The sequence below is a fragment of the Orbicella faveolata genome, unplaced genomic scaffold (genome assembly GCF_042242905.1).
Source record: "Orbicella faveolata isolate gen_17 unplaced genomic scaffold, um_ofav_v1 contig_1, whole genome shotgun sequence".
Taxonomy (NCBI): Eukaryota; Metazoa; Cnidaria; class Anthozoa; order Scleractinia; family Merulinidae; genus Orbicella; species Orbicella faveolata.
In genome coordinates this window covers 7,782,397-7,794,001 of record NW_028301536.1, presented here as the reverse complement: position 1 = coordinate 7,794,001, position 11,605 = coordinate 7,782,397, and the positions used below count along the sequence as shown (strand labels likewise).

The following is an 11,605-nucleotide window of genomic DNA, read 5'->3' as shown; positions in this document are numbered from 1 at the left end:
CCCCGGAGCCAATTCAATCTCGAGCCCAATCTCCCCGGATTCACGTTCCGCTGATTGCGGAGTTAGAGAGACTGCGGGCTCGAAACGGGGGACTTTGATCCAACGCAGCACGAGTAGAACCTGGATCTAGTGTAGCCATGTGAAGGAGAAAGATGGTGGTTCGGTTACATCATGTTGAAGTACTTTGTCAGAATTTGCAGCAAAGTCTGAAGCAGTTCTGTGGAAAATTTGGATTCAGAGTGCTTGCTCGTTCTCCGTCTCTTAGTCAAGTCACTTTAAACCGGGATTCCATAAATTTTGTGCTGAGTGAGGGTGCTTGTGAGAGGGATACAGTGTTCAATGTCGCCCTTGAAGTCAAAGATGTCGGTAAAGCGGTTGACATCGTTAAAAGAAATGATGGCAAAATTATCAGGGGACCAAAAACACTTGCTGATAGCAATGGGAAAGTGGAATCCGCTGTTATCGGAACCCCTGTGGGAAACGTTGTGCACACATTGTTAAATGCATCAGATTATAAAGGAGTGTTTTTGCCGGGATTCAATGTTTGTGACAACACGATTGCGTTACAGGAGCCGGATTATGTAACCTCGACAAATTCACCACATCACAAAACAATTCTTGGTGATCGTATTTTGACACATTTTGATCACATAACGTTTGCATGCCCTCTAGGAACTTCCCACTCCATTATGAAATGGTACGAAAATTGCTTTGGGTTCACCAGGTTTAATATCAGTTCGGATGAAAGTGCAGATGGCTTTATTGTGCAGAGTTCAATACAAGGTGCTAGTATTGGAATGAAGTTAACTGCAATGCAGTATTGGTTTTGTTCTGAGTCAGAGCTGACTATAGACACTGATGAACCAGGAGGAGGAGTTAAGTTTGTATTTGCAGAACCTCTCCCTGGACAAGGTATGTACAAGTCAATTTACCTACACAGACCTGCCAACTCTCCCGGTTCTCCTGGGAGTCTCCAAGTTTTTCATCAAATCTTGCGGTCTCCCGGTTAGAGCACCAAACCTCCTGGGAACTACCTACTGTGGCTCTTGTTAAATTTTTTTTTTTTCATTAATTTCGTTATTTTCAAGACGTCGGGAACGTTCGGAAGGCCTTTGGGTGATTGTCGGAGAGTATTCAGACATTGTCGAAAATTATATTCTTACAATGCAAAGATTTCTAGGCGTCTCCAGGTTTTTGTACTCTGGGGGTTGGTAGGTATGCCTACATAAACCATAAGTGAAGGCCAACTATCTAATTATGGCCTGACCCTTTAACTTGAATGTAAAACTGTATTCACTGTCTGACTGCTGATAACCATTGAACCAACCCGAAACTAACCTTGTTTGGGGGTGTAGGCATGTTTAAAACACAAAATGATGGGATCCAGATATCTGTAAGCATCCGCCTTTACAAATATTGAGAGCTAATCACAGTTGAGACAGTGATGTTTGGGCAATTTTCATCGTGCCATAATTTTTCATATAGATAAATGTATTGATTCAGTTGAGGCCCTGAGCTACTGTACTGTATTTTAATTCCAAACTTTCACCGTTCTACAGCATCATCAGGGAATGAAAGAAAATATTCCATAGTGCATGACATAAAAGTGGTGTAGGTGACACGAATGATAGAATATCAATGGAAGTATATGATAACATGGACAATAGCTAATCATTAGCGGTTGTCCATTTTATCGTATATTTCCCAAAGAATGTATCGAACTCGGAGAACCTTTATTTTATTTCATTTCATTTTATCTTGAACTGCCTTATTTCTATTTTTACCGCTTTATCACTTCTACTCATTAGCTATTGTCCGTATTATTGTATACATCCATAACCATATTTACACCCACTGTCCTTAATATATTCTATCATTCACGTCACTTACACCACTTTCATATAACGCACTATGGAATATTTCTTTCATTCCCTGAGGATACCGTAGAATAGCAAAAACTTGGCATTAAAATATAGTACAGTAGCTCAAGGCCTCAATTGAATCAATATATTTATCTATTCCGATATGCTGCTGAAGGACAACTTCAAATGTTTATAATTTTTCATGTTTTAAACAACCCCAGTTCAAGGCTGTGGTCTGAGAAAAATTCCAAGAGCTAAAAGGTTCCTAACCATGTGCCCAGCACTTAAGTTTGTATGAAAACAGTAAGTTTTGCCAGTCGCCCAAAGGCAAAAGTTAGTTGCCTGTGGCACCCAGGCACTTCTAGAGCAGAGCCTTGCAGCTGTTGCAGTATTTTGCACCATAGGTCATGCAAGACAGATCAAGAGCTGCTCAATTAGTGAGCAGAGGATGTCTCCTTTTAAGACCCACCATGTTGACTAACACGTTAAATAACCCTCATGTCAAGATACTACAAAGTTGAACAAAATTCGATGGGGAGGGGGTGCTCAGAGCCACCTTAAATTTTCAGTAATTTGAAATAGCTTTAGACTCTCCCAACATAATCTTTTTAAAATTCACATAAAGATACATCTTGACATGCTTTATATAATTCAATATTTAATAACAAATGAGTTTCACCAAGCCATTTTTGACCTATAAGCACTTAAACCTAAAATTAGGGGGGTTTTTTAGCAGGATGCATCACTACTATGGTAACCTGTTATGGCATTAAGATTACCACCATTTGTCTGACAATGTTAAGGCATTTGTGTGATACTAATATATATCATCTCTTGATAAAGTAAAGTAGTAGTGATCTGTCAGAGTGTGACTGCTGCAACTCATTTCTTGGACCACTTGTCTTTAAAAAGACTCACAAAAAAACAGACTCTGATTGATTTATTGGCCCTCATTTTCTCCAAAACTCTCCAGCGAGGGAGGAAAAGGGCATTTGTCACTGAGCAATAATATTTACTGTGTACTTGTATCCATATCTAGTGTTTGTAAGGTACACGTAGAATTTGTTAATGGCAGTCTTGCATCTTTTAATTCCACTGTTATTTTTTTGTTTTTGTTTTTGTTTTTGTTTTTCTTCAGGCCCTAACCAGGTAGAGACATTCTTAACAGAGCACAGTGGACCAGGCATACAGCACATAGGCCTGCATACTTCAAATATTACAGAAGCTGTAGCTACATTAAAGGATAATGGTGTTGCATTTATTGATCCTCCTTCTACATATTATTCTGAAGTATGTTGTGATTAGTGCTAGGAATAATTCAATCTCTAACCATGTTCATGGGTTAGATGTATGAAGATCTTACTGTGTTTTATTTTTTTCTCAAGCAGCTGACAGGCTGGAATCCTAAATCCTCAAATTTGATTGGCTAATCATATGCACGTGACTGGTCCAACTTTTTACGATATGGCCCATGGGCCGGATTTTTTCTGCTGCCTAAATTTCGCTCCTAAAAGTTAGCGATAATCGTCAATCTTTTGCCTTTTTTACACATCCATTGACAATTAGTCAACGCAAGTTTATCTCTGTTCACTTTAAAATGGCAAGGAAGGTCACTGTAAGTAAATTCAATTGAGTGTTTTGAAGTTGTGAAAGTTTGCTTGGTTGTTTGTAGCTTGGCGCTGTAATGGCACGTAATCCTGTGTTTCTCTCGCCATAAATTTGGGTGAATTTCAGTCAAGTTTACCTCTCTGATCGTTGCTGTATTTAAGAGAATTTCCTCGCTTTCTGCTATTCAATTTACGGTAGAAAAGTCTGATTTTAAGTGATTTTAAAAGCAACAACTGACAGACATTGTTTTTGTAGTAAAACTTCAAACTTCACAAGAAATTTCACACTGCAAAAACAACTTTGGAGAACTTAACTGGTGAAATAAATGCAACTAAGATAAAGTAGTTTGAAAAAAATCTGTTCTTTAACACATTTTTCTTTGTCTACTATCTGAGTTACTCACTCGTTGCCAAGATTTTTTACAAATCATTAGTAGATGGCGCGCAAGTCGAGAGCTGCATAAACAGATCTATTTGTAATCTGTAAAACCAATTTACTGCAGGAAAAAAAATAAACATTTTTTACCGGCTTAGGGTTAGTCCATATAGTGAAAAACTGTGACCTCGGGCTTGAAAATGCTGTCCGAGGCCAGAGGCCGAGGGCAGCATTTTCAAGACCTTGGTCAGTTTTTCAGAATACAGACCTCCCAGCCAGCAAATAACATATATGTACTCTGGATCAACAAGAGCAGGCTCAACTATTAGCTGGCTGGTTTCCCTGTGATGTGATCCTTCAGGGAGACTTCCTGTTGTCACATTGCATTTTTCAAATGGATACTATGCTGCCAGGGGTGGAACTCACGTATGAAAAGGTTGGAGATGCTCGAATGTTGAATTCAACCCCTAAAGGAGACCGATCTGAGAGTGGCTTGAGCTTTATTTGAGATACCACTTAAATTGGAATAGGTTCAATTGTCTGTCACTGTTCAGGAAAGGAGCCTGTGTTAGTAGACTGGACTCAAGAAATTACGGTGGAAATGGAACCTAAAACAGAAATAGGAGTATTATTTCTTCAGGTGCACCCTTAAAGATTCTTTGACTGCTACTTACCCCTAAGTGAGACAACAAGCATCCCCACCCTTTTCATATGGGAGTTCCCCCAGGCCATGTTATCGGCAAACTGTCCACAAAATTGGGAGGGGGGTGTTGGGGTGACATAGTCTGCAGTGGCTACATTTAGCATTCCATACATTAGAAATTACAGTTATCTGGCTGTTTTATGTTAAGGAAACTGGAGTTTTGATACTTCTAATAAATCATCCAGCTCCTCTAAGCCTTTGGATCCACCATTAAAATTATATACCTGAATAATATAGTATTTAAACAACATCCTTCACCAGCTCTTAAAGGTCAAAAGTCCTTGCACCATGCTCTTTTTGTATGAAGGTATTAGCTTCTAAAGAAACTGTTGGGTTATGTTGGTGGGGAAATGAATCACTGCTATGTATCAACTTGAAGTTAATTAAAAGGTAAATTAACTGCGCTAGGACTAGCACTCGAAACATTAGCTTTACAAACTTGTTACATATGGCAATTATTTTACCTTTATCAACATCTAGCTGATAAGTACATTTGTAGATATCTTGTATATCTTTCTGTAATAATTCAATTCCACTTCTGATGACCAAGATCTAAAAGATGTAATGGTTTTACTTTTGGTAAAATAATATTACCAGTTCTCTGTTTGGTAAGACTCTATGTCAAACAGTCCTTAATGATAAGTAATCTTTTTCTTAGGAAGGCAAACTCAGGGAAATAAAAGATGTAGGAGAATGTGTTGAATCTCTCAAGAAACATGGCATTCTGTTAGATGCTGAGAGTTTCAGTTCAGAAAGCAGTCAGGATCCTGTGCAGAATGTGGACAGTATGAAACAACACAACACCAAGTGAGTTCATCAAGTGTTGGTATTAGATTTTTAAAGAAAACACTTCCTTGTACCCAGCCTACTTTAGAGCATTTGGAGTAGTGTACCAATTTCATACCATCTTCATGCAAGGAATTTGGTAGGTAGGTAAAGTCTGTATACGAGCCGAGTGGCCCATCAGGCTGGAGCTTATCCCAGTTTCCGTAGCATGAAACGACAAGGAGTATTTCTACTCCCCCCTGGATGGGATGCTAGTCCATCGCAGGGTAACCCCAAGCATTAAGTTCGCTGGTACAGTAAAGCTGTTATGACAGATTATTCAGCATTATCGTTCCCACGCCTTTTGAAATCATGGCGCTATTAGAATTATTATGCCAAGCTGGTTTACTGGATGGTATGTAAAACTTATTTTCGCCATCATTCTCAGTCAAAGTGGAAACTTATTGTTTTGGTGAAAATACAAAATAATGATATGAACGCTTCTTCATATCGTACTAAAAATGTAACGTAACTTATGGTCTATACAGTGAGCCAAATGCATGAGTCTTCCGCGGCAATACACAATACACTTCACATTACCATTTCCGAGAATACGCCAACGTAACTTCATCCAATTTACGAAAAGAAATGTGTTGCTAATTTTCTTGTCGAAAATATTTGCACGTAGGTACAATCTGCTACAATTCTGCAACACGCGGGAACGAGTGTGACTTTCATTTTGCGATATCACAGGGAACCTCTGTGCTTTAATTGGCCTGTTCATATTTATGGCATAACACTAAATGATTTCCCTGTGTGTTTGTGTCTTTCTTTGGTTGTCTTGTGAAGTATTTGCATCACGCGGAGACGGCCGTTTCTCCGTGTGATCGATTCAATTCATGCGCGGCGACAGATGAGTGTCTCGAGTTTCAAGTATTAACTACATTTCAATCTTCTCCCCTGTTAAACAGAGGGCCGAAACTGTAATTCACAGCATAATGTTCGTAATGCAAAGGAGAACCACAGTTTTTTCTATTTGAAAGAAGTTTACTATTTCATGTAGCGTTGCAAGCTGTCAGCACACGAAAACAAACTCTGTATCCATCAAGGTTGATTTGGATCGGCTACCCGTGTTACATTGCAATGCTGTCTCTCAGTTACTGTGTTGTTCTGTTGCTCCAAGCAAACTCAACAGATTGAATAATTGGTCATACTAATCGACTAGCCAATGAAATTTGCCTGTTCCCACGGTTAATATCTCACATAAGAAGAATGTGTCTTCGCGTTTGCGAGCGGGATGAAATAAACGCCCAGGAAATTGCCAATTGTTTCGGCGCGGTCATCGAAGATGGTTGTAAACAGGATGGCTAAATCACGTTTCACGAAAATTAGAAAGTCCCTTTCACAAATCGTGGAAAATAAAAATACGCATTTCATGTACCACGAAAAAAGTTTCTCCTATATTCACGAAATTATTCTCGCTTAAGCTTCTCACAGAAGATGTAATAAAAGCCGGGATTAATTCAATTATCGCCCCAATTCTCCCCGTCCATTCTTTTTCGTTCAGTTGCCAATAGCTTTTACTCAAAAATGTGCAGTTTTAGGTGGTTGCATCCCGCAAAAGAATTGTGGAAAACTTCGGCGTGAATTGAGAAACTTGCATTTTCCCCTCGAAAAATGGGCGATTGTTGAGACAGAAATCGGGTTCGTGATCGTTCGCACGCACTCTCGATACGTTCGCGTCAAATTACAGTGCACATGTACATTTACGCGACGAAGGCGAAGTCTGCCCGTTACAAATGTTTGCTGCATATATACATATATACCTCTCTTTTTGGATAACTGAGATGAAAAGGACTCATCTTAAGTGGTGTGTTTACAAAATAGAATCAAGGAATTTGCAACCTTAGCCTAAAACACGTTTGTTATTGCTTATTTCTTTCTTTAGCTTTTCCTTCATTTAAAAATCTTGACGAGAATGAGCTTGTAATGTCTTTTTCAATTGCAACCAACGTCTCAAATGCAGATCAAATTTGTCAAACACAAACACGAACCATATGTAGTTGCAAATCTGTTCACTTTGTTCCAACCACAATCGAGAAAAATTTAATTTAATCGGAAACATCGCTCGTCACAATCCAACACAACAATACCTCTAATTTATGAGCAAATTTCATTCGAAAAAAGCTTCGTAAACTAACCACAACATAATTATCGGAGTATTAAACAGAGAAAATTTTGCACTGGTGTTTAAACGCGCAGAAATAGTGTTTAAATGCGCAGAAATAGTGTTTAAACATGTATCCAAAGCGTTTAAATGAGTTTAAACACTTTCGTTTTAAGGCGTTTAAACGCCATTTTGACAATTCACCTTTAACCACCTTTTCCAAAATAGGGTCACATATACCAATGGGCAGTCGATTCATCTTCTGCAGTATATATTCGCACAGCTAATGTCCCTGAGCAAAGTGAGATTATTGATCATCTTAGAGAAGCTGTTTACACTGTTTGCTATTGGGCATCCAATCGGTAAGAAATTCCACAGAATTTTACCTCTGTAAGATACAGAGGATTTCTTGATATTTGATTTAAAATGAGGGATTTCCAGCTTAAGGCTGTTTCTTAAATTATAGGAGGATTTTGATTTTGCAATATGTGCAGTCATACAGGGTGGTGAATCATTGTAGTACATCTTATAAATTAGTTTCAGAATGGAGTTATTATATTAGGTTCTCAGTGTCCCATTTGGCCCTGGTGAGGGCTTCAACTGATGGTAGGTCTTTCGGAAAGTTAAAAATAACCCTTGCTGCTCTGCAGTGTAGTCTTTCAAGTGAGTCGAAGTCATCTGAGCGATTCATGCCTCCCCATACAGATATACTGTACGTGACTGCAGGGATAAAGGCAGAGTAAAGTGTCTTGCCCAAGTACACAACAAGGAATTTGAGACTACTGAAATTCTCTTGTAACATTCTGATACATGTACAAGTCTGATACATGTAGCAAATGCCTCCTTTTTGCTATCCACCATACTGAATCCTCTGTATCTATGACTTTTTAGTGATGATTGTAAATGACAAACTGAGTCTCCTGAGCATTGTACCTGTAATAGTTAACAAGTTGACAACATTATTGGCATCTGTTACAATAGAATGTTAAAAAACTATAACATGTCCTTTGTCTTGTTACAGGTATCTGATGCAGGTGTTTACAAAACCCTTGTTTAATAAAGAAACATTCTTTCTTGAGGTCATACAGCGATGTGGAGCCACAGGGTTTGGAGCTGGCAACATTACTGCACTGTGGAAAGCTGTAGATTCGTATCTAAATAGTGACCCTAATAAATTAAAGTAAATATAATTCTTCTAAACTTTAGAACTGGTTTTCTTACATGGGCACTTTCATTGTACATGGGTTGCAACCATTTTTTTCTTGGTGTGGGAACAAAACTGTTGCTTTTTGGTATACTCTGGTTGACCAGTAATCTTCTGATCCGAGTCATAAATTTGACTGTGCTTGCGATAAAATGATGCTGTCAATCAGTAGCTTAAAGCTGCATGGGTTGGAAATACACAATATATTGTACAGATATGTTGTATTTAATTTTTGTTTTAATCTCAGTTCTTTATTTCAATTATAAATGGCCTGTTTTCTTTAGGTTTAAGTTACTTATTTTTTCAATTTATTCCCAGTCAATAATAATTATTTATCACTGACTAGGGATAAGTTGAAAAAAGCAACTAAGGAGCTAGGAGTCAGCATGGCCAAGTGGTTAAATGTGTACCAAAACAAGATGAAAAAGGGTGCCAGACTTGAAGACTGGAGGTCACAGGTTTAAGTCCCACCCTGACCACTAACTGGAGTTGTTTCATGGTAGACCAGAGTTCTGCTCCTTTGCCTCCTGCCAGATGGGGTTTTTTAACCTTGTGATGCCTAATTTGCATTATTTGTTTCTGAAATCTAATTGCTTTGCCCCACTAGTCTTTGGCTACAAACACTGATGCAGGAAAAATAAAAGGTTATTTATTTTTATTTATAGTTTTAACTCGAAGAAAAAAGAACACATACAGTTGAAATCAAATGTTAACTGAGATCAAACTTAACTACATATGTTCAATCAGTTAAATGCTAGTTTTATTGTTTGTAAACAATAATTATTTTGTACTTTTGTACTTTGTGATTTAAAATGTCGAGCATTTGACAACTTCTAGAACCCAAAATATTTAAAAGAAGCCAGAGGAATGTGTTGTAAATTATTGACTTTTATTAACCTACTGCACTAACACGAAAACACAACAAAAAGACTTGTGCTTATCTCAATGAAGGAAATAGTATATCACACTGACCTGATCTAATAGCTCCAGTCCAGGTGGATTAGTCTATAAATATACATTGAATGAGAATTATTTAATAATTTCTGACAGCGTTTTGCGTGCACTGCATGTGTATATATGTTGTGCTTCCACATGGTACACTTTGGTATTTTCCTTTGTCCTAGTATAATATTGTAGTGTAGTTTAATGTATATCAAACAAAGGAAATACTAAATTGAACCAATTTTATAGAACCACAACATATATAATTTATATATTAAAAATTTCTTAGGTTTCACAGATCCACCCTTTAGCGATGCTGTGAAAAAAAAACCTGCAATTGTTTTCCAATGACATAACATCACTTCCTGGAGAATCTCTTGTAACAGAAGTGAAAGCTTCTTTTTGTCTATGTGAACTGTTATTGAGCCTAATTTTGGTTAAATAAAATTATGAAGTTAGTTTGCATTTACCTAACCTTTGGTTATTGTGTCATAAAGGAAAGCGTTTTTTGTTTTTTTTTTGTTTTTTTTTTGTTTTGTTTTGTTTTACTCGATTTGATGGCACTGAGGAGACAGCACTCACCCCTCACCAAAATGTGAATGATGTGGCTCATCAATAAGTTTAATTTTGTTGCCCCTCATCCTTGATTCATCGTTTTTTTTAACCAGCTTTTCAAGTTTTCCCAAAAAACCTACATTTCTAAATTGAATTGAGACTCCAAGGGCCATATGTTTGACAGTGATAGAGCTGATATTTGCTACCCTTGTTTTGTGTTCTTATATAGCTATTTGTATCAAGAGTGAGAGCAGTGTTTTCTGTAATTGGTTTTTAAGCCAGTTGCTCAAAGGCTGAATGATACTATCCAGTAGATAACTGTTGACAAAGCAAACAATCCTGTCCACTGGACAATGTTTTATCTGGTGGATAGCATCATCCACCCTTCGGATAACTGGAGGCTAAGTAAGAAATCTGGTTTCAAGTCCTGTTAGGGTGTCCTTGTCTTTTAACCACTTAAAGGTGGCTAGCGACAGATTCCAGCACTTTCCAACAGCTTTGATGCTTCAATGTTGCCACTCTGTCATATGATTACCCAAAATAAGGGGGGGGGGGGCAGGCCCCCCAGGCCCCTCCCCTAGATCTGCCACGGAAGCTATAAATTTCAGAAAGCCCCTTGCTCTCCTTGTGGTACGATTCTCTTTAGAACAAAGGTAATTTGGTCTAGATGCAAATGCAGATTAGTGAGTATTAGTGTCAACTACATATTAGGTGTCGACTACTTTGCCAGCTTTGGTGTTAACTAGTGTTGTAATGTAGTTATAGGTCTGTGGGCTGCGTGTCGGAATTGTATGTTCTTTATTCTGTTGCCAGCTTTGGTGTTAACTTTTAGTGTTTGGTAGAAAGAAGCCATTAAGGAGAAGAATGCATTTCCACTCTTTATTTGAACCCTGGCAAACACACTATTGCAGTTTGAAAACAGCAGATGAGGGGGACATTGTTGAACCAAGCTAGGGGTAATTCCAAAAGATACGAAGTCATGTGACAGACGCATTCTCTGCACTAAAAAGGGAGAAGTAGCACTACTCAAAAAGTAACTGCTGTCCCAGGTCAAAATGTGCAGCTCCAGAAAATATCCATACCCACCCCAAGGAATACTACCGGTAATGGAAATTGCCAGGGGAGGGGTATTAAAGACCAGAATTTTTAAAGGAAAGTATGTTGCTAAATCTGAATTTCCAAGGGGGTGGGGGATTCAAGCTTAAAAACCTTCCATGGGAGGGGTATGGATATTTTCTGGAACAACACAATAAGAGTGGTATCCTACGACACATAAACCCACATGGCTCTGGAGACGATAATGAAGTGTAACATGCTAAAGATGCCAGAGTGCTTGTGTCTTACATGTTGTGTTATACCAAAAGGAAAAGCACTCGGTGTTTGTGTGTGATCCTGTATAAAAGGTATCTTCCACCCAATATGTA

At 38.2% G+C, this 11,605-nt stretch overlaps 1 protein-coding gene across 2 annotated transcripts; it reads left to right on the top strand.

The window, feature by feature from the left end:
* The first annotated feature begins 104 nt into the window (after positions 1–104).
* On the top strand, positions 105–10,095 carry LOC110045738 (4-hydroxyphenylpyruvate dioxygenase-like protein). 2 transcript variants are annotated; one of them, XM_089287495.1, is made up of 5 exons: positions 105–912; positions 3,001–3,152; positions 5,207–5,355; positions 7,709–7,842; positions 8,502–8,670. In XM_089287495.1, exons 1-5 carry the CDS (start codon positions 153–155, stop codon positions 8,507–8,509), a joined length of 1,203 nt encoding a protein of 400 aa, XP_089143621.1. In that variant the 5' UTR covers positions 105–152; the 3' UTR covers positions 8,510–8,670. The 2 variants fall into 2 exon arrangements, with proteins under 2 accessions (XP_089143621.1, XP_089143612.1); XM_089287486.1 differs by lacking the exon at positions 7,709–7,842 and having other exon boundaries at positions 8,502–10,095.
* The last annotated feature ends 1,510 nt before the right edge of the window (positions 10,096–11,605 follow it).